The 22,272-nt window shown below is 55.8% G+C and overlaps 1 protein-coding gene across 2 annotated transcripts; it reads left to right on the forward strand.

Moving 5' to 3' along the window:
* The first annotated feature begins 7,075 nt into the window (after positions 1–7,075).
* On the forward strand, positions 7,076–14,454 carry PLEKHF1 (pleckstrin homology and FYVE domain containing 1). Of its 2 annotated transcripts, none has more exons than XM_028123494.2 (2): positions 7,076–7,145; positions 12,822–14,454. In XM_028123494.2, exon 2 carries the CDS (start codon positions 12,839–12,841, stop codon positions 13,670–13,672), a length of 834 nt encoding a protein of 277 aa, XP_027979295.1. In that variant the 5' UTR covers positions 7,076–7,145; positions 12,822–12,838; the 3' UTR covers positions 13,673–14,454. The 2 variants fall into 2 exon arrangements, with proteins under 2 accessions (XP_027979295.1, XP_027979296.1); XM_028123495.2 differs by lacking the exon at positions 7,076–7,145 and adding an exon at positions 7,185–7,386.
* Positions 14,455–22,272: the final 7,818 nt, after the last annotated feature.

The raw sequence follows: 22,272 nt of genomic DNA on the forward strand, positions 1-22,272 counted from the left end.
AGAGGGAAGACCCATGAAGGATAAAGAAGAGGTTTCCAGGAAAGGTGGGCAGAGCCTGCAGACTACTCCATTGGTGGGACACCCAGAAAGAGAGGGAGAAGGAAGTATAGAGTAGAAAGAGTCTCAAACTTCACAACAGTTCCAGGAAAGCTTCGCTAGGCCAGTGGACAATCCCTGAGCCAAGGGAGCCTGACACAAACTGAGTGTGTCCCCTCTAAAATTCATATGCTGACACTTAATCCCAATGTGATAAGATGTGATCCTTTGGGAGGTACACAGGTCGTGAGGGTGGGGCCCGCATGAATGGGATTAGTGCCCCCATGAGAAGAGGCTGAAAAGCTAGCTAGGTCTCTCTTTCCCCCATATGACGGTACAAGGAAGAGATGACTGTCTACCACCCAGAGGAGGGGTCTCGCCAGAACCCAACCATGCCGGTGCCCTGATCTCAGACTTCCAGCCTCCAGGAGAGTCAGAAATAATTTTTTACTTTTTAGGCTCCCCTGTTTGTAACTTGTAATAGCAGCCTAAACTAAGACATTGCCCAAGGTCCCACATCTCACAGAAACGTACCAGTATTAGCACCCTGCATGCTCAGACATTGTCTGGGAGCAGCCTGGATGAAGTAGGGTCTTGGCATGGAAGGAGTGAACTGAGAAGAGCAGCTTCTGGACCATCTATCCACCATGGCCCCTGCAGCAGGAAGGGCAGGGCATTAACATTCTGCACCCACCTCCAATGTATGGGTTCCCGCCCCCCCCCACACACACAAGCAATTCTCAGACACTAGCTGGGTGTCCTACAATTCTACTCAATTCTGACACCATCTACCTGGAGACAGCATCATATCCCACAGGTTAAGGGCTCAGTCCCAGAAGTCTGACCCCCTCCCACTTCAGACTCTAGTCACAAATTTAGGTTTTCACCTGTGTTGGCTAATTGGTTATAGATCAGAGGTTTCAATGAACCCCTGCTTGGCTTTGATTAATTTACTATTATGAATAACATTCTTGCACATGGATTTTGGTGGACACATGCCCTCTTTCCTCTTGGATATACACTTGGGAGTAGATTTTCTGGGCCATAGGATAGCATATGTTGAGCTCAGTAGACTCTGCCGAATGGTTTTCCAAATAGTTGTATCCATTTATACTCCCTCCAGCAACCTATGAGAATCCACTTGCTCTGTATCTTTGCCAACACTTGACATTGTCAACATTTACAATTTTAGCAATCCTGGTGGGTGTCAAGTTCAGATTTTAAAATTCAGTGTGCTGGCCAAACAGAAAGGGTCTGTGGGCCTATAGGCACCTGGTGTGAAACTTTGCACCTGAGGGCTGTTCAAGCTCTGCACGTGCACTGCACACACACACAGACACATCACCACCCCCCCCTTGCAAATACACACCTGGAAGGTAGGCTCCTCCTCCCCTTCTCTGAGCACTTACGTGGAGTCCTACTTAGGCAGGGCTCCTTGCCCTGTGCTGGTTCCCAGCTCTCCACCTCAGGTATCCTAGTGCTGATCGCCCCAAAGTACTGCACACACAGTCCATGTGGTGGAGACAGTTAGGATTATGATCAGTAGCATCACCACCACTATTTGGACATGCACAAATGCACAAGGTAAAATGTCTAGAAGAAATAAAAGGATGCATAACAAATTGATGTGTAACAAGTTATCTCAAAATTTGGTGGCTTGAGAAAATAAACATTTGGGACGTCACACGGTTTCTGAGGGTCAGGAGTTGGGGAGGGGCTTAGCTGGATGGTCCTGCCTCAAGGTCGCTTGGAAGGTTGCCGTTAAGGTGTCAGTCTGGGTTGCAGTCACCTTGGGTCTTCCCTGGGCCCGGATGGTCCCTCACATGGCCAGCAAGCTGCTGCTGAGGTTTCTCACTCCACGGCCATCTCCCCAGGGCTGCTTGATCAGCCTCAGGACGAAGGAGCTGACTTCCCCCAGAGCCAGTGATCCAAGAGAGCAAGGCAGAAGCCTGGACAGTCACACACGGTCATTTCCACAATCTCCCCTGGTCACACAGGGTCACCTGTGCAGTGTGGGAGGGAACTAGACAAGAGTATAAAATGTGAGTCCCTCTATCACGGGTCCACACCATCCATTTCCCCCCCAGAGGTAACCGCTGGCACTAGTTTCTCACGAATTGTTCTGGCAATAATTTTCACACATACTCATGCAGGAAGTCACATGTTTACACACACTTTTTGCACCTTACTTTTTTCTCTCAATAGATCTTGGAAATCGTTCCACAGCAGGTCATAGGGACCTGCCTTCTTCCCTTTAACTGCGGTGAGCCCAGCCACGGTATGGATGTCCATGATCTAACTAGCCCCCTGTCGATGGATATTTAGGTTGTCCCATTATTTCCCTATTGTAAGTGAAGCTGCAATGAATAGATATGAGCATATATCCTTTTGCACAAATACAATAATGTCTAAGAATAAGTTTCTAAGAGGGGACTAGCTGGACAGACGGGCCGCCCTTTCTCAACGTGATAGATGTTGCCACGTTGCCCGCCGTGGAAGTTGGATATAATAATTTGCATGCTTGGCAGCAAAGGTGTGGATTTCATGAAGCTTTGAGGGGTAATGGCCAAAAACATGGGGCATCTTGGGCAGCCCAGCAAGTAATTCAAATGGAATATCACCCATTCCTGTCCTTTGAAGCCTTTCTTGACTGCCCCAGCCCCACTCCTCAGCCAGAAAGCCTCCCCTGGCCCTCTCCCACACCACGCGCTGGGCCTTTTTCTCTCTCTAGCTTGCATCTTCCTGGTCCTTAAAATTCCTGTTCTTGCCTTAAATGCAGCAGATGAAGAGTTCTTTGCCAGCCAGACCCCAAGGACTGATTTTCTGGTGCCAAAACTGTGCTCCAAGATGTGGTATCCAACCCAGACAGTTCTCATCTGATATGACCTCTGTCCTCTGCTCTGGGTGAGCGGTTCTGGCTCCTCATGGACGAGTATGTTCCACAGGTCTGCCCGCTGCTCGACTGTGAGCCTCCCAAGGGCAGAGGCCGTGCCCCCTTCATCTCTGCCTCCACCGCTTGGCTGTGGCACAGTGTCCAGTAACTGTGGAAGGAATGGATGACCCAGATGGAACTTTGTCAATCCAGTGCTGTCAGAGGCCTCTTGGTTTGACCCTCTTGGAGAAAGTAGGCGTGTCTAAATCATTCTGAAGATGATCTTTAATGCAATATTTATTTCATCCATCCGAAGCATTTTTTAAAGGGCAGTTTTCTCTTCTCGCGTATCTTGTTTTCCCCTTTGGCCCGGTCAGAGCCTCACGGAGGCACCCATGATGGGAAACAGACCCATACTGCCTGCAAACATGACAAGGAGGTGCAGACTTGGAATGACACGCATGGGCAAACACACACAGGAAGGGGTAAATATTGACCCTGCAGAGGCAGGTGTGGGCGGGGGGTGGGGAAGGCCACTGCTGTTCTGTGGTTGTGCAGAGTGCACGTTTCCTCTCGGTTTCAAATCCGACACTTCAGCAATCCAGGATCCAACAATCCTTTAAAAAAAATCCAACAACCTTGAGAGATTTTCTTGTGAAATCGGTTTCCAAACCTCTCAGGTGCTCCTCTTCTACAATTAATCTTCACAACCGTTTCACGAGAAATCCTTCCCTAATGTCCACATTTCCACGGTTTGCAGACCCAGCCTCAGGTGTAGCACAGCAGCATGCAGAATCGTGGGGAGCGAGCCGACTTGAAGTCAAGTCCATGAGGCCCCATGATATGTAGGACAACCGCCGTTTGCTTTTTTTCCCCTTTACTTGTTGGCCCAACTTTCTGTTTTGAATATTTTCAACTGAGCGGAAGAGTTGTAAGAAAGCAATGACGACCACCTGTAGGTGAGGGGTCGTCGGCAAGCTCCAGCCTCTGGCCTGTTTTTGCATGACCCGTGAGCTAACAATGGCCTTTATATTTTTAAGTGGCTGAAAAAAAAAAAAAATGAAAAGGAGAATAAAGTTTCCTAACACACGAACCTGATTGGACAGTCAGCCGTGAGCGTCGCCAAGCAAAGCTGCCCACGGGCTGGCACCCTGGCGAGGGCTGTGCTCGGGGCAACAGCGGAGCTGCTGAGTTGCCATGCCATGAGCCCGGAGGGGCTCACAGAGACCAAACTGTTGACTATTTGACCCTTTTCAGAAAGTCTGCCCCCCTCTGACCTAGGTCATCCCCTGTTACTACTTTGCCCCGTTTGTTTTCATGCCTCTTGCTGCAACATTTGTGCTGGTGGGGATCCTTCACCCTAAATGCTTTGTGTCTGCCTCACTGTCATAAGCCCAAGGCGGGGAATGACAGGTGTAGGCTGAGGAGACATAAGATAATATGGAGTATTTAGCACACAGCGCGTGGCACTTAGACAAAACTTAAAAAGATCCAATATAAATTTCTGGCATTTTCCACCCAGGTGTTTGCCGGAACTCCTAACTTGAAAATCATGAGCCTTGGCAGTTTCCTGAAAGCCTGGTTCCCCAAGTCTGGAAGCCAGCTTTCCCTCAGAAAGGGCTTCTTACCCCAGGAGAAAAAAAAAAAAAAAAGGCCTCAGGGAGAACTCATTTTTTCCACAGCTTGTGGCTTGGCTGAGTCAACTTCTGCCTTTCCCTGAGTCACGAGTTTTTCCTCTTATTTGGAGGAGCAGGCCCTCCGCCCAGGTCTTCTCCGCCCACAGCTGGTCCCTGTTGGGAAGGGGCGGACGGCTAGATGAGTAGAGTCTCCGCTGTCTCCACCCTGAGGCCCAGAATGTCAGCACTGGAATCAAGGACAGAGGAGGAGACTGAGGCCCCAGTGGGTCCTGGAACAGCAGTGAGACAAAGCTAGTTGGGGTCTCCCACCTCCAGGACCAACGGGTGTGCCTCCTCCCTCTGGTTTCCCAGAACCATGAAAAGGCCTCCCTTTTCTGGACACCTGCTGCATGCCAGGAGCAGTGTTAGGTGCCAGGGTGCTGTCTCAAACTGGATAATTCTGCCTTCAAAGGCTCTCTGGCTCCCTTCCGTGGTGCCCTCACCCCAGGCAGGGCCTACGTTCCCCACGAAGCCCCTCTTGCTAGGGAGGTGGGGACCTGGTCCTGAAGCAGTCATGGAACATGGCCTTGAAGGCTCAGCTCAGTGTCCCCCTCCAGCACCCACCAGCCCCCAGCAACAAGCAGTGTGTACACTTGGGATGGCATTTACCGGGGTCCCAACTGACCTGCCTGATTCTACGTCAGCCTCTGGGGTGGTTGGGCCTTGTGTCCTTCTCCTCTGTTGGTGTAGAGGCCCCGCTGTACCATCAGGACTCCTCAGTGCAGATGCTTAGTCAACCGGAAGCACATAAACGGGTAAAGCGGGGCGAGAAGGAAATCACAGAGTGAGGTGGGACTGTCGTGAATGGGGTCATGTGCCCAATCTGAAGGGAACAGTTCCACGAGGAGATGGGGGACCGTGTTTTCAAATTCTCTGATTTATGAGAAGGTGAAAATCCTGATTTTTATATGAAAGAGCTCAGTATGAAGGTTTGCCATGCATTGTATACATGTTTACTTTTATGAGCCCATGGCTTCTGTGGGGTGCTCAGTAAGCACTGTCTGTCCTACTGCGGAGGTAACAGCAGCGAAGGTGGTGGAGGGGGGCTCGTGGCAGTGGTGGGGAGGTGGGCTTGCCAAGGCCATTTGTGGTGGCCCTCTCACTTGCCTACCACCCCTCTTCTTTGGGCCTCTCCCTCCCTTCTCCTCCCTTGCCTCATCCCCTTCCCTCCTTAGCCCATGTCCTGGCCTCACTCCACCTGGGCTAGGAGAGGCCCATCCCTACCTCACAGGCTCTGCCCACACCGCCCCGGAGGGCAGGTCACCACTGCTCCGCTCAGGCCTCCTGGCTCCAGCCCCCAGGCCGGATCAGCTCTTGTGCCTGCTGCTGTCTCTGGCCTTGGTCCTGGCAGGCAGACACTGCACTGGCCTGAGCTGGCTCCTCGCCAAAGTGCCCAGCGTCTGCCCTATTTGGCACGACAAACTGTCACTGTGGGACAGTGACCACGTTTCTACCAAGTGCTCATATCGGTTCTCAGAACTGGAGATAAAGAGAGGAACAAGATCAATATAGTCCAGTCCATGGGGTTCACTGCCTAGGTGAGGGAGACAAGCCATGAACACATAAATGAGTGACTGAATAAGATGACTTCGGGTTGGAGAAATAATTTACAAAATAATAAAACTGGGTGAGGTAGCTGAGGGTCGGGGGGGGGGAGTGGAGGCGGTGAGCTGCTTTGCGTGGTCAGGGAAACCTCTGAGGACATGGCAGTTTGAGCTGAGACTTGAATGCCAACAATGCAGCCATGGGAAGATCTGGAGGTAGGGGCGTGCAAAGGCCCATAGGTGGGAACAACCTTGGGGTTTTGAGGAACAGGAAGAAGCCAGTGTGAAATGAAGTGCGGGGAGGGGACCAGAGGGAGGCTGGGACAGGCCTCCTGGAGGGGTGAGGCCTGGAATTTCATTCCAGGGTCCCAGGAGGCAGGGGAGGGTCTGGGTGGGGAGGCAGCATAACCTGCTGGATGTTGGAGTGCGTGATGAGCGCATTAGAGTCCACTAAACTGGACTCTCCTTCTATGAAAGTTTCCACTATACAAAGTTTTAAAATATAAAAAGGATTAAATGCTGCTGATTGTTAATATGATGATGATTGGTTTCTCGGGTGCTGAGAGGAGATGACTGTGTCAGCGAGCAGCAGGGAGGCCCGCCAGAGGCGGCACAAGGCACAGTAACTCCAAGGCCTCGCTTGGGAGTCCTGCGAGGACTGTCTCCAGCGAGGTGGGAGCGGCAGGGGGAAATGGGCAGTCAGACTGGAGAGCCAGCCCTGGGAGGTCCCGAAAAGTAACTCTGTGCAGGTCCTGCCCACGGCGGGCGCGCACCGCGTGCCCATTCTAACTCTGGGGGGCTCTGCCCGCCTACACTTCCCGGGCTGTCAGGCACCGAGAGTCGGGAGCCCAGGCACCGGCCCCGCCCGCGCGCCGGGGCTCCGATTGGCGGAGCCGCCGCGAGGGGCGTGTCCTGCGAGAGTGGGCGCCCAGACCCGGAGCGGACCTCTGCGGCCAAGAGCAGGCTCGCGGAGGGGTGCCGGGCGGGGCGCAGGCGCGCAGGGAGCCGGCGGAGGAGGTAAGGGCCCCGGGCCTGGCAGGGACACGAGGGGAAGGCAGGTCGCCTGCCCGCCGCCTCCAGTCTCCCCGGCCGCCCTGTCGAGGTGGCTCCGGGGCTTGGGCGGGACCGGCGCGCAGCAAGGGCCACCTCGGACCCTGAGCCCGAGCAGAGGCGCGGAGAAGGGCGCTTACTGCTGGCTGGGGCTGCTGGAGGCGAGGTGGAGGCTGCAGGGGCTCCAGGCAGAGCGGGGTGTGCACAAGTAAGGGCGTTCGGGGTCAAGGCCGGGTCCCTGGGATGCGCGACCTGTGAGCAGAGGAGGTCCGGAGGCGCCCGCGGGTGCTGCCCCCTGAGGCGGCGGGGATCTCCGCTAGAGCCCTGGCCTGACGCCGCCGTGGGGGCCTCACTCCTTGGTCCCAGTTTTCGGGGTCTGCACACGTGAGCAGAGTCAGCTGCCCCAGTGGACCCGGGAGGTGGCGGGAGGAGAGTGGCAGTGCTTTCTGGGTGGCCTTGGTCCTCTCTGGCCTCTCTCACTATGGAACAGCCTGGTCCCCAAGGCGTTGGAGTTTGTGATTTTGGGTAGGAGTTGTCAGAAGAAATGGCAGGGCTTCATCTCCCATTTCACAGAGGAAGTCACTAAGGTCGGCCTACAGAGATGGCAGTTCCTTCCCAACCTGGAATCAGCGGGAATCTCCTTCCCTTTCCTCTTCTGGAACACCGAAGAGTTAAGCAAGGCAGTGGTGTCTTCAGCCCCCTTTACAGGGGGGAGAAGGAAGTTTCCAAAGGTTCCAGAAGGTTCCAAAGTTCAGAGGCACTCTGAAATTTGATCTCCACAGTGCAAGGAAAATGTTGGTTTACAATTTGAACAAAGTTCTTATCTCACCCCAGAGGGTGAAAAGCCAGTGGGGAGGGTGGATCATTGCGGGGGTCATTCTTGGCACAGAGTTTCCACTTAGTACTGGGCTGTTCCTGGGCACATAATTTCCACTGGGGTCTGTGCGGGCCGAGAGATGACTCTGACTTAGGCCTGTGTCCCTGCACACGTCAGCCCTCAGGGCTGCCAAGACCGGAGGTGAGGCAGCCCAGCTGAGCTAAGGGACCTGCCCAGACCAGCCCAAGAGATCCCTGGGCTGGTATGGGGTTGGGGAGGTAGGGCAGGGGATCAGGCATTTGGAGAGGGACCCTGCCCTCTGGACTTGAGGATTTCTGATTCTGTCTTTGGTCAAGAACAGCCTTCTTGTAGCTGGGCTCCCCCATCACTCGACTGGGCCCTTGGGCAGTAATTTTGATGATGGGGGTGGTACTTTCCCCCGTGGGGCTTTCGTGAGGATTAAGTGAGAGAATACTTATAATGTGCTTACAGTTGTAGCTGGTGAGCTGTAAGCTCCTAGTTAATAGCACCTCTGGTTTATTTTCCTTATTACTTTTTTTTTTCTTGGAGAAGAGCCTCCAGGAAACACAGGGTTAGACAAGGCTGAGGGGCAGCCCCTCTGGAAGGAAAGGACACTTGGATCTGGCACTCTCCTCAGTGTACTTGGAGAAAACCTCAGATCCTCATTTGGCCTCTGGACCTTCAAGACTGGCCTCTGCTGGCCCCTTTGACCTTACCTCTTACCCCTCACTCCTTCCTCTATGGCCTCCACGGGTCAGATTCTTGAGCTGTTCCCAGGGCCCAGAACATTCTTTTCTCCGGCCTTTGCATGACTGGCTCTTTCACAGTGTTAGGGTTGGTGCAAGGTTACTTCCTCACCAGGCCTTGCCTGACCCCCACCCCCACCCCAGCTCTGTCAGGCAGATCAGACTTTTGCTTCACAGCACTTAGCACACACAATCAGAAATTACCTTGTTGATTTACTTACTAGTCTGACTGTCCCACTAGGGAGTCTGTTACTAAAGGGCCTGGTCCCTACTTCTTTGCTGTCTGTCACCTGGTGCCAAGCACAGTAGGACTGTGTCTGGCACATGATAGGACTTATGATACACATTTGGAAGGTGAAATCCAGCAGACGTGAGAGCACCGTGGGCCTGGTTGGGGCTGGATGGAAGGAAGGGCAGCGATGAATCAGCCTGGCCCCAGTCAGAAGAAGCCAAAGGACAGTACAAGGGGCCAGCATTCTGACCCCCCACCTCTGTGATCTTGGCCAGGTACCTCCTTCTCTGATAAGCGGTGTCCCCAACTGTAGCTCTCCCAGAAGGGTGGACCTGGGTGCCCCTCCTAGGTCCTGCTTTCCAGGGTTCCCAGGGTGGGGCCCCAGACTTCTCTCACAAATCACACAGACTATTTCTGAGTGGAAGAGAGGAGAGAACAAGTTCCATCAGGACAAAGCCCTGTGTCAGGTGCATCCCCAGAGTAGGTGCGTTATGCATTTCCCCCCCTCCATTGCTGGTTATATCCAGGTACCCTTTCTCCAGGCCACTTTCACCTGACTTTGATTTGGGTCCATCATTTGTTTTTAACCTGTCTTAACCCTTTTTAAGTGTACAGTTCAGTGGTATTAAGTATATTTCCATTGTTGTGAAACATCTCCAGAATTCTTTTCATCTTGCAAAAGTGAAGCTCTGTACCCATCAAATAACAGCTCTCCTTCCTCCCGCTGCCCCCCAACCTGGGCAACCACCTTTCTACTTTCTGTCTCTATGCATTTGACTACTTGCAATGCCGCATAGGAGTGGAACCGTACTGTATTTGTTGTTTTGTGACCGACTTATTTCATGGAGCAAAAATGTCTTCGGGGTTCATCCATGTGGTAGCAGGGGTCAGAATTTCCTTCCTTTTATGGCTGAATAATTTTCTGTTGCACATTCTGTTCAGCCGTTCAGCCGTCGATGGACATTTGGGTTCCTTCCACCTCCCAGCTACTGTGAATAATGCTGCCATGAACGTGGGTGTGCAATACCACTTTGAGACCCTGCTTTCCGTCTGGTGGGGAGACACCCAGGAATGGAAGTGCTTGGTCAGATGGTGTTTCTATTTTTGATCTCTCGAGGAGCCCCCATACTCTTTTCCTTAGTGCTACACCAATTTACATTTCCCCCAACAGCACGCCAGGGTTTCAACCTCACGTCTTTGCCAACACTTGTTATTGCCTGGGTTTTTTAAGTTGTTGTTGTTGTTTTTTTTTAATAGTAGCCACCTTCATGCATGTAAAGTTCCATCTTCTCCATCTTCATTCGAATATCTAGTTCTTGAATACTTTTGCACCATTTTGTAATATCTACACACAATCTGTCACTTACCATTTGGCAGGTTGCTTTTTCTACTCAGTGTCTGATGTCTGTTGTCACTCCATGTTGACCCGCATGGATTGGGTGAGTCGTAGTAGCTGCCGGAGGTCTTCCTGCGTGTGAGTGGCCCAGCTGTGGGAACCATTCCCCCACCGCTAGGCATCTCTGTTGTCTCTGCCACAGGTCTTGAACTCATGGCTCCTGGGGGTCTCCCTCGGCTGCGGTCTGAGCTCCTCCAGTGGAGCCCTTAGCCAGCACTCAGCCCAGCCGGTGGGGGGAAGGGGGATGGCCTCTGGAATTTTTTCAGATTGTCCACAGCAGGGACCCAGTGATTGGTCCTAGCAGGACAGCCCAGGGCTGTCACCAGTAATCAGCGAGGTCTGAAACGCACAGCCAAGATTAGCAACCTAAAAAGAGTCGTTCTTACATAAGGTGGTGTGGGCAGCATCTCTCAGGATGCCTTGTGGTCTGAAGGGGGCAAGCGGTATGTGACTCAGGGAACTGAGCACCCGTCTTGTGCAATGCATCCAGCCCCCACACTGAGCCCCGCTCTGGCTTCCCACAAGTAGTCTGACTTATAGAACTGCAGTGTGGTGACCCAGAAATACCATGAGTGTGATCAGCTTGGCCAGGGTCATGCTGTGTGTGCCTGTGTGCACCTGGCAGTGGCCATGAAGTCAGCTCTCACCTGCTTCTTTCCAGGAAGTAAAGCTGACTCTATGCATGGGGGGCCCTCGGGGAGCTTTGGAAGGGTTCCTTCATTCACTTCACAGTAGGTGCAAAACACCTACTGTGTGCTCGGCACTGTTCCAAGCACTGGGGATACTGTAGTGAACAAGACAAGGCTCCTGCCCTCATGGAGTTTAGAACCCAGAAATGGAAATACAAAACATGTAAGCAAATGATAGATAGATAAGAAAATATTGGTCCTGATAAGTCCTAGGGTAACATCTTAGAGAAAGGGTCAATAAACTTTCTCTGTAAAGAGCCACATAGTATGTACTTTAGGCTTTACAACCCGTGGTGTCTGTCACCTCTAGTCATCTCTACCATTGCAGCCTGAAAGCGGCCACAGACAATTTTAAGTGGGGTGTGGCCGTGTTCCAATAAAACTTTATTTACAAAAACAGGCTGTGGGCCAGATTTGACCCTCAGGCCATAGTTTGCCAACCCTGTACTTGAGATGGGGTTGTCAGAGACCCTTTCTGAAGGGAGATGAGGACCGAGAGCCCAGTCACAGGAAGGAGCCAGCATGGGACAGCCTAGTTCAGGCAAAACATGATGGCACCCTGCTGTGGATCCAGCCGTGTAGCTGTGTGGTGAGAGGTGGGCAAACTCTGGCCAGTGGTGAGAGATAAAGATGGTGGAGCTTGCTCATGAGGTGACCGTTGGGGGTACAGGAAAGAGGAGGTTCAAGGATGAGTCCTAGGTTTGGGGCTTGAACAAATGGGTGAATGGTGGTTCTGTTTATGGAAAAGAGGAACTGGAGGGAAAAGCTGGGTTTGTGTTAGGCACATGTTGAATTTGAGGACCTTCTTAGAGGAGCAGGTAGGAAATCGCGTGGACAGGTGGACGTCCGTGCTTAACAGCGCAGGAGAGAAGCCACAGCTGGAGGCTTGACCGGGGGAGTCAGCAGGATTTGGGTGGTCTTCAATGCCATGAGTCTGGAGGTCAAAGGCAGTGTGTGTGGACAGAATTGGATGAGATCTGGGCCACTGACATTTCGTGCTTGGCAGAGGAGGACAGAGTGGGCCTCACACTCCATGGAGGATGGCACTGTCTCCCAGGAAACAAGCTCTGGGCCCCCTACCTACAGAGCCTCAGTTTCCCCCCTGTCACTGGGGGATTCTACCTCCTTGGGTTGGTGTGGGGACTAAATAAGATAGTCATGTTCGACATGGGGGAAGCAGTCAGCACGTGGTACCTGTGATGCAGGCAGTGGTGACCACTGAGCCGTGGGCCGAGGGAGCAGGCTGCAGGTCTGTGATGGTTTGGCTTGGTGGATGGCGGAGTCCGTGATGGGTTAGGGTTGCAGACACTGGTGCCTGGCACTCACTGTCCCACCTGGAGCAGGCCCAAAGTGCCAGGTCTCTGGTGCTCCTGGGAGCCCCTGATGGGAGTTGGGGCTCAGTATCCTTGCCTCTTGGGGTGGACAGCGTTGAGGCACGTTCTCCCCTGGCTCCCAAGGGTCCCCAGGGAGTTGAGCCCCCACTGGCCACAGTGGTGGCCTGGCTCAGCCACACATCTTCACTGCTGCCTCCCCGTCCCGGGCTGGCTTCCACGAGCCCCTCACTGGGGACCGCCCCTTCATGTCTCGGCAGTTCCTTGTCTAAGAGTTGGCTCTGGCTTCTGGGGCAGCGAGTTTGTGCGGTTGGCTGGCCGTCTGGGCCCTGTGGTGGCCTGTCTGGCTGGGATGCGAGGGCCATGGGGTCTGGGGTCCGGCGCCTCCCTCACCTGCCGCCCCTCCCACAGCCAGGCTGCCGGAGAACATGGTGGATTACCTGGCCAACACGGAGATCAACAGCCAGCGCATCGCGGCCGTGGAGAGCTGCTTCGGGGCGTCAGGGCAGCCGCTGGCCCTGCCAGGCCGCGTGCTGCTGGGCGAGGGCATGCTGACCAAGGAGTGCCGCAAGAAGGCCAAGCCACGCATCTTCTTCCTCTTCAACGACATCCTGGTGTACGGCAGCATCGTGCTCCACAAGCGCAAGTACCGCAGCCAGCACATCATCCCGCTGGAGGAGGTGACGCTCGAGCCGCTGCCCGAGACCGCGCAGGCCAAGAACCGCTGGATGATCCGGACGGCCAAGAAGTCCTTTGTGGTGTCAGCCGCCTCCAGCACGGAGCGCCAGGAGTGGATCAGCCACATTGAGGAGTGTGTGCGGCGGCAGCTGCTGGCCACGGGCCGCCAGCCCAGCACGGAGCACGCGGCGCCCTGGATCCCCGACAAGGCCACGGACATCTGCATGCGCTGCACGCAGACGCGCTTCTCGGCCCTCACGCGGCGCCACCACTGCCGCAAGTGCGGCTTCGTAGTCTGTGCCGAGTGCTCCCGAGAGCGCTTCCTCCTGCCGCGCCTGTCGCCCAAGCCCCTGCGCGTCTGCAGCCTCTGCTACCGGCAGCTGGCCGCCCCGAAGCGGGAGGAGGAGGAGCTGCACGCGGGGGCCCCCGGGCAGCCGGCCCACTCTGCCGGGGCGGGCTGCGGGGCATCCAGCGGGGACGAGGAGGACTCTGACGAGGACAAGGAGGGCAATGGGGACGGCGACTGGCCCAGCGGTGTGGAGTTCTACGCCTCGGGCGCCTCCTGGTCAGCCTTCCACAGCTGACCGGGATCTGCGGCTGTGAGGGAGGGCCTCCCGGTCCCTCCTGCGTCCGAGCAGACTCCATCGTTGGGCCCCGAGAGAGCAGAGTTCCCGCGCTGCACCCCGCCCCCAGGACCCTGCCCCACGGGTGGCAGGCACAGTGGGAGTGGCTCTTTCTCTCCAGACCCCAGTGCCTTTGTGCTGGACATTGGCATCCTTCTTTTCCACTTCAGGTAATTCTCTGTCCACTTAGCGAACTCAAAACACTCGGGCCTGTTAGGAACAAATAAATGCCTTTTTCTCAGCCCTAAGAGCTGTGGTCCCAGATAATGCCTTGAGCTAGACAACCCCAGGCACCTTTTGGGACCAGAGGGAAGATAGGACTGGAGTGAGGTCCCCTGAGGCCGTGCACCCCAGCACCTGCCCCCCAGACAAGTGACCCCCCCCCCCCAGGGAAGACTGGGAGGACTGGAAACCAGATCTGCCCATGCACCTTGCTGACGCTCACCTGCCTGGCTGGCTGGGCCTTCTCAGGCCAGGCATGGGAGCTCACCTTGAGCCAGACTGGAGTCTGCCATGCCGTGGGTGCCCACCAGGCGTGGGCCTGAAGCCTGGCTCCCTGGAGTCCAGGGCACATGCCCGGGCGCCTGGCCCCATCTCCCCTCACTCCAGATGTCCAGGTGTCTGATGCCCCTTGGTCCTGTCCCCTGTGGCTGGGGAAAGCAGTGTTTTCTGTTAGGACCCTTCATTGCAAGTGACAGAAACCCTACCCAGACTGATTTAACAATAAAAAGAACACTTATTAACTCACGTGGTCAAAAAGTTCAGGAATGACTTGCTTCAGACACAGCTCATCAGGGGCTCAAACCATGCGCGGTGGCGGATGTCCGCAACCATCCCCCATGCTGGGTGTCCTGGGAACATTGGCAGCACAGTGGGGTCAGACATTCATGCCACACCTGGGCTGCTTCCCGAGGACATGGCCCCGTCCACCTGGGTGCTCTGCCCATGGCCCAGCACGACATGGTCTGCCCATGGCAACACGGTCTCCTGATTTACTTCTGCTCTGGTCTTTCCCTGTTGCTTGGCTGACCTTGGCCAGAGCCCACTGTGGTGGAGGGGGAGGTCACTGTCAGCGAGAAGTAGTGACTCTGGGACCAGGAAAGCCTCCCCTAGCCCACATGACCCTGTGCCTAAAACCCCTTCATCAGGGCTCCAGACCTTGGGGGAAGAATCGCCCTCTGGCCGGTTCTCAAGTCTTCCTGTGCAGATAGAACCCTGAGGGTCTGGCTAGAGTACCACATCCGATTCAGCTGGTCGCTGGCTTCCAGGGACAGCCAGGCTCCAGCCAGCTGTTGACAGGGAGCCACCCCTGTGAGGGAGGGTAGAAGAGGTAAAGTGCCAGGCCCCAGGCCTGCCTGTCGCCTTCCTGCATGGGCAGAGGGAGGCCGGCAGGGAGGGTCAGAGGTGCTTCCAAGAACAACTTGTTGGTTTTCAAGCCCTTGGCCTCCCTGAGCCACACAAACTGGTCTAGGCTGGTTCTGCCTGAGCAGAGGGCTCAGGGCAGGACAGGTCATGGGATGAGGGGCAACTTCCTGAAGACGGATCAGATACCCTCTCACAGCCAGGCCAGGCAGCCCCATCCCTTCACCCAGGGCCGAGGCTGGGGCAGGGAGTGCCCAGCTCCAACCACTGGCCTCCTGGTCACAGCCCCGCTCTCCTGGAGCCTCCCTTTCCTGGTGAAGGGGGAGTAGAAGCACCGGGCAGCTTTCATGTGGACAGGAAGAGGACTGCCTACAGCGTGCAGGGCAGGTGGCTGAGAGCCATGCCCTCCTCACCAGGGCTGGGCAGCTTCTGGCTCAACCCTTAGCCCGGGACCCTTAGGCCTGCTCCCCTAGTACCCCCACCTATTAGGGCCTGCAAGGACTCAGGGCTTGAGTGGCCGCAAGCTTTGGGGGGCCTTCATTCATGCAGACGCATTGCTGTGTGCCATGCCACGTGCTGGGGACACAGCCGTGGGTGAGACACACAAGGTCCCCACTCTTAAGGTGTCTCCTCTGGCCAAGGAGCCAGGCTGGGGCAGGTGGTGTCAGTCCTGGTGTGCTGTGACAGGGGCGGGGACTGAGGCATGATGTGGTGGGCAGGTGGACGGCAGCACTCCGCAGGGGTGAGCTCCCCGCATATGGTGAGAAAGAGAGCAATGCCAGCTAGAGAGGTGGTGCTCCAGACAGAGGGAATGGCAGGTGCCAAGGCCCTGAGGAGAGGAGGTGTTCTGGAGCAGCATGGCTGGACTGAGGCCAGACGGGTGGTGGGGCCGGCTCAGATGAGCCAGGAGCCACTAGAACCTTCCACAGGGCAGCAAGTCTGCTCTTTGCTTTCCAGAGCTTGCCTGGTAGCTGTGTGCAGATGGCTGAGGCAGAGAGAGCTGCCTGACAGCCACCCCAGACTCCTAGGATCCCTGAGAGGGGAACCAGGCTCCACTAAGGCCGCATCTGCCTGCGGTGGTGGGGGGTGGACGGCAAGCTGTGGCTGTCCCCACCTCCTCCTAAAGGGCTGGCCCCTCCCCTGTTCTGACTGACAGCAGATGGTGCACCAGGAAGCAAGATAAATGCCTCTGGCCGAGCATTTGCCCTGGGCCAATGTGGGGGGTCGGTGATGGTCAGCGCCCCGGCCACTGAAGCCCAGAGGGGAATGTGTTGGGAGGAAGCGGGACCTCCCAGAAAAGATGTGGGCCCGAGAAGGGAAGGTGCTGCCTCAGGAGACCCCATCTCTGACTCCTTTAGGTCTGGTCCCCTTTAGAGACAGCCTCGTCAGCCTGCCTTGGGTCATGGGTCAGGCCAAGCCCTGCCTCCAGCCGCCCCCCCAGGCTGTTCCAAGAAGGGGCTGGCTGCCCGCCAGGCTGCCAGGGGGTTCTACTTTCTCTCACCTACTTCCCCAGCAGGTGGAGTCCTGCGAAGCTCTGGAGCTGCCCCTAGTAGAGGCCACATAGCGGACCCTGGCCCTTGGCCACCACACCGCCCCCCTCGCATGGAGGAGGTCAGGAGTTCTCAGGGCTCAATCAATGCTTCTGCTCTTTGCGATGTTCCCTCTTCCCATAACGAAGCTTGAGGTCTGGCCGCAGGGCTGGGTCTGCTGGGCCTATGTCCCAGCCCTCGCTCTCTCCTGGGGCTTTGCTTACAGGGCCTGGCAAGGACCGGGAACCCACTGTCCTGCCAGCCAAGTGCTCCCTTCCACAGCCCAGGAATCCTTCCTCCCAGCCATGCCTGGACTCCGTGTTCCTGCCAGAGGCTGATCCTTCAGCCCTGGGAGGGGCCTGCCCTGCCCTGCCCCTCCTCCTGGGAGATGGAGATGGAGATGGGCTGGGAGAGGGTCCGAGGACCGGGCCTATGCATTTGAGGGGCGCCCACCACCTCAGCATTGCCTGAAGCGCCCCTGTGGCATCAGCCCTGGTGGAGGTCGCTCCAGGTGGAAAGTGAAGTCTCAGGGTGACCTCAGGGCAAAGGGGCCTCCCTTGAGAGTTTGACCTACCCCTGGGCAGGGCTGCAGTGGTCCTACAGGACTCGAATACTGAGGGACGCCTCTGCAGGTCACTGATGCTGATGCTGAACCTGGCTGCCCCGTACTGAGACCCATCTGGCCGCCAGCCTCAGGAAGGCAGAGCCGGGTTACACAAGGCCATCCTGAGTCTGAAGGGGATGTGGCCTGAGTCCTGAGAGAGGGATAGACAAAGCCAGTGGCCAGAGCTCCCAGAATAGTTGTGTGCTCAGGGAGGGCTTCCTGGAGAAGGTGATGTTTAGTTGAGCCCCAGGAAGGCACGACTTTATCAGAGAGGACAGTGGTCTCCACCAGGACTGGACTCTGGGTCTTTTGTTCACTATCCCCTCCTGCCCGTGACACTGAACATGTGTGGATTGAATAAATGAATCAAGTAAGAAATGAGGTTGGGGACCTGGGGGCAGAAGGGATAATAATGAAATGGCCATTGAGCCTCACCTCTAGAGCCTCCAGTCAAGGTGCTGGATGAGAACTGGTGGGCCTGGCCTCTTTCTGGAGGGTTGGGGAGCAGCCCCGTCCCCCAGACACTGAGTGCTGCCCTGTCAGCAGGGACAGGAAGCGCCCATTCCCCCCTCCCAGGCAGAGCTTTCTGGAGACGTGTTGTCAGACCTGTTTGCAGGGGGCCATCATCCAGGTTGGCCTCAGAGGATGTCAGCTGGCCTGGCCTCTGCCCAGCCCCAGCCTGTTCTTGGGGACTCAGCCAGGAAGAGGCTGCAGGGGAAGTCAGGGCCCCCGCCGGACTCTGCTACCAGGCAGGTGGGGAGTGACTGCAAGGCTGACCCAGTTCTCAGCCAGGATCCTGGGGTTCTCAGGCCACTCTCACAAACCAAGGCAACCACTTCCGCTAGCCTGCCTCTGACCCAGGCCTGCAGGAAGTAACCCTCCCCAGGCCTGTGGGCCGGCGAGAGGCCGCCTCCGAGTCTGAGGCTTTTCACACCTGGCGCCAGCAGGCTCTGGGCTGCCCGAAGCCTCCCTCCTCAGTGCTTGCCAACTGTCTCCCTGCCTCTCTCTGCACCCAGGCTCCATCAGTGAAGGGGCCCACACCCTCCACTTGTGTGCTCTGCCTTAGCCCTGAGCAGACTCAGTGAGAGACCTGTGCCCAGAGGACAGAAGTTGGGCCGCGCGGGTCACAGGCCAGAGGAGGGATTCTGCCTCACTAAGCCAAACAGAGCCAGATCCTGGGCTTCTCTGGGCTACTTGCTGACTCTGAACCCAGCATCCGCCTTTGTGCATGAACTTTGGCCCTCCCTGTGGACCCCAGTCTGCTGCCACCTCCCCTCTGCAGCCTTCCTGGTTGCCCCAGGGCAGCATGGCTAGCCCATCTGTGCTCCCGGAGCACCTGCAGCCCCAGCTCTGGCTCCCACCCTCCGTCCTTCATGAAGTGCCTGAGTGGGCCCTCGAGTCTGGGCTGCTCGAGGGTAGGGGGCCGCTCAATCATCATTCACCTGCAGCCCCCACAACTCTCAGCCAGTTTCCACAGATGCCTTTCATGGAAGGTGGCCTTGGGCCTTCCCCTAGCTCCGGGCGGGGGGGGGGGGCTGTCTGCAAGATGCTGGGGTCACGGGACCTCAAAGCCGCTGCATCCAAAACTGACCCCGTTGGCTTCCCCTAACCAGCTAGTCCTGCCTCCATTGGCGCCTGCCCCCATGCCTTTGAGCCAGACACTGGGGAGTCTCCTGACCCTTCCTTGCCTGTCCCCCACCCTCCTGTGCCTTTCTAGGTAACCCAGGCCCAAACTGGGGGAGCCTGTGGAGCACTGGGGCCCTGAAGGAGCTTCCATAGGGCCCTGGAGGGAGTGGTTCAGGCAAGACCACAGAGGTGGCACAAGGTAGAGTCCTTATCCCAATGGACAGTGAGCCCTGTGCACACACGGGTGCACACACCCCTCGGGCCCCTCTCAGCCCGCCTCCTACTTTGCCCTCCCAGACTCCCCATGTCACAGCCTCAGACTAGCTCTTGGAGCAGTCTAGAAGGGAGGAATCGAGAGTGAGGGCGGGGGCTCACACTCAGGAAGGGAGAGTGAACATCCAGGAGGCTCTCGGGTGCTCCTCCCCATTTCCTTCAGTGTTTGGGCTGGGGAGCCGAGGCCCCCGGGGCAGGTGCACCCCTGACACTCACGAATCAGGGACAGTGCCAGAGTCCTGTGCCATGTCTTCCCAGAGTCCTCTCTCCTGCTGGCTCCCCTCACCACCACAGAGCGAGATCTGACTGGAATGTTCCAATGCTGAAAGCAGAAAGGCTGGCAGGCAGGGAGGAAGAGAAGGGGGCTGGGGGTGAAGACCAAGCCAGACATTTCTGGGCAAAAACAAGGGGAAATTTCAATCCCCGGAGTGTAACTTTAGGGGGTCCTGTCAGATGTTCTGACCCCAAAGAACAGGCTTTCTGGAGAGCAGTTCTGCTCACAGTAGCTCCCAAGCTGGGAGGGAGGGAAGCTGGGTGCCAGGAGCCAGTCGTCCGTGCTGCTGCCGCCCACTGTTTCCCCACACAGTGGGGCTTAACATGCCCCCTAGCTGCCCATAGCGACACCCCGGGTGTGGGAACCCAGGCTTCCAGGATTCTGGAACCACACACACAAAGATACACACACACACACACACACACACACACAAGTTTTCCTTTGTGTGTACAGAAGGAAACTTTATGCAGTTGCAAATTGCCAACATTCTCAAAATACCAAAATGCCTTCCTTTGTATCCCAACCAAGCCTCCTGGAGTCCCCACCCCCACCCAGAACATAGAGGGACCCTCTCAGGCTTGGGCCAAGCTAGCCACTATAGCTAATCTCTTTCCCCCAGGGTTGAGCTAGAGCTGGTCTAAGAGAGTGGCGTCAAGGCAGAGGCGCTCAGGGAGAGGGAGTCTGGCTGGGGGCTGGGATGTAGTCATCACCCCAGGACAGGCCCAGGCTCCCCACGCCCTTCTGTTCTACACTCATGTCCTCACCTTGAAACACAGGCCAGCTCCCAACTCCCTGACCCCTGCTGCTGGAGGGGGTTCACAGTGTGGTGGGCACCCATGGCTCACCTGTGTATGTTCGTCCTTTGGGTACTCACACCCTGGTATTCACTGGCATGAAATAATACAAAAAAAAGTGGGGTGCCTGGGTGGCTCAGTCGTTAAGCGTCTGCCTTCGACTCAGGTCATGATCCCAGGGTCCTGGGATCAAGCCCTGCATCGGGCTCCCTGCTCAGCCGGAAGCCTGCTTCTCCCTCTCCCACTCCCCCTTCTTGTGTTCCCTCTCTCGCTGTGTCTCTCTCTGTTAAATAAATAAAAATCTTAAAAAAAAAAAAATTGTTCGTCTCTACTTCCAATTCCTGGCACAGAGCTCCCAAACACCTTGGAATTTCCCGGGTGACAGGAGTGCCTGGTGTCCTAATGAGGCAGAACTTAGTGGGCACTAGAAAGACCAAGCTGTGATTAGAAGCTTGGAACTTTCGGTCCCACCCCTCATTCTCCCGGAAGGGGAGGGGGACCAGAAACTGAGCTAATGATCAGTCATGGTGAAGGTTCCATAAAAACCCCAGAAGTAAGGGGTTCAGAGAGCTTTTGGGTTGGTGAACATGCAGAGGTGCTGGGAGGGTGGCCCCTGGGGTGGTGGGGAGGCTCCGCAGCCTTCCCACATACCTTGCCCTACGCATCTCTTCATCTGGCCATTCATCTGTAGCCTTTATCCTAACCTCTGTGATAAACCAGTCAATGTATTTCACTGAGTGCTGTGAGCTCTTTTAGCAAATTCTCAAACCCAAGGAGGGGATCACGGGAGCCCTGATTTATAGCTGGTCAGTGAGAAGGACAGGGGACACCCCTGGACTTGTGACTGCTGTCTGAAGTGGGGGCAGTCTGGTCTGTGGCATCTGCGCTAAGGTCGGGGAGAGAGCATCAGAACCAAACCGAACCGTAGGACACCGAGCTGGTGTTGCAGAGAATCGCTTGGTGGGGGGAGCCCCCCACGTGCGGTGTCAGAGCGCGGTGAGTGTGGTAGTGCGTGCGGGGCGGTGGAATAAAGGCAGGAATAGGAGTGTTCCTCCCCCTCCTTGCTTTGGCTACTGGCTTCTGTGCAGCTGGGCCATTCACATCCCGGCTCTAGAAATGAGCATAGAATCTGGGTCGGAACAACCAGCAGTTGGTAGGACTGAGAGGGTGTCCTGAGGGCTGTGAGGGTCCACGTCCACTTCTCCCACCTGTGCAGAGAGGCGTGGTCCTGAGTCACGTGGCAGGGGGTCACAGCCCGGCTCTCAGCAGGGTCCCAGGAAAGGGATCAGGGGCCCTACATTCATCCCAGAATGAGGCTGTCACAGAGACACTGTGCAGATTTCAATTCAATTAGGGAGAAACCCACCCAATGATGAACAGCTCCAAGATATGAAAACAGCGCATTCAAAAGCACAATGGACACAGTGATTGTTTCCTTTATTCAAGTCAGAAACAATGCGACATCTCACTCAGGCACAAGCTGATTATCACATGAGTCAAACTCTGAGGAACAAACATAATTCAGATGCAAACCTGATTTGGGGAAACAAAGCCCATCCAGTCCTCATCAAGTTAGGACAACAATGATACAGAAACACTGAGCTTGGCAAGGAGGGGCTTCCTGAGAGTACCCAGGTCCTCCACTGTTCGGTCCAAGGTCTTTTGCACATTGATCTCTTCTACAAAGGTCAAGGAGTAAGCAGTTAGGAAAATCAGTAAGTCTTCAGAGCAGAATGAGGAGGAAATTAGCATGGGGTGACACATAGTTCATAAGTGGGGGCAGTCAGCTATCTGGAGCACCCCCTGGGGCTTTGGGGGTTTTTATTGAGGTCTAACCTACATCTAGGAAATTGCACAAATCTTAAGTCAGTGAGACTTCACACGTGCACACACACACACGCGCGCATGCACGTAAGTGTGCATGCATATGAGCACCTCCTAGGGCAAGATAGCTCCCTCGGGCCCTCCCCAAGCGTCCTGCCTCCAAGGGTGACTGGTGTTCACCCAAGTTTTACCTTGTTTTTTTTTAACTTCATATAAATAGAATCATATCGTATGCATTTTTTTTTTGTCCAGACTTCTTTGTTCAAACCATGTCG

This window comes from Eumetopias jubatus, unplaced genomic scaffold (assembly GCF_037043125.1).
Source record: "Eumetopias jubatus isolate StellerSeaLion01/CBP00866 unplaced genomic scaffold, mEumJub1_p1.0 scaffold_10, whole genome shotgun sequence".
Lineage (NCBI taxonomy): Eukaryota > Metazoa > Chordata > Mammalia > Carnivora > Otariidae > Eumetopias > Eumetopias jubatus.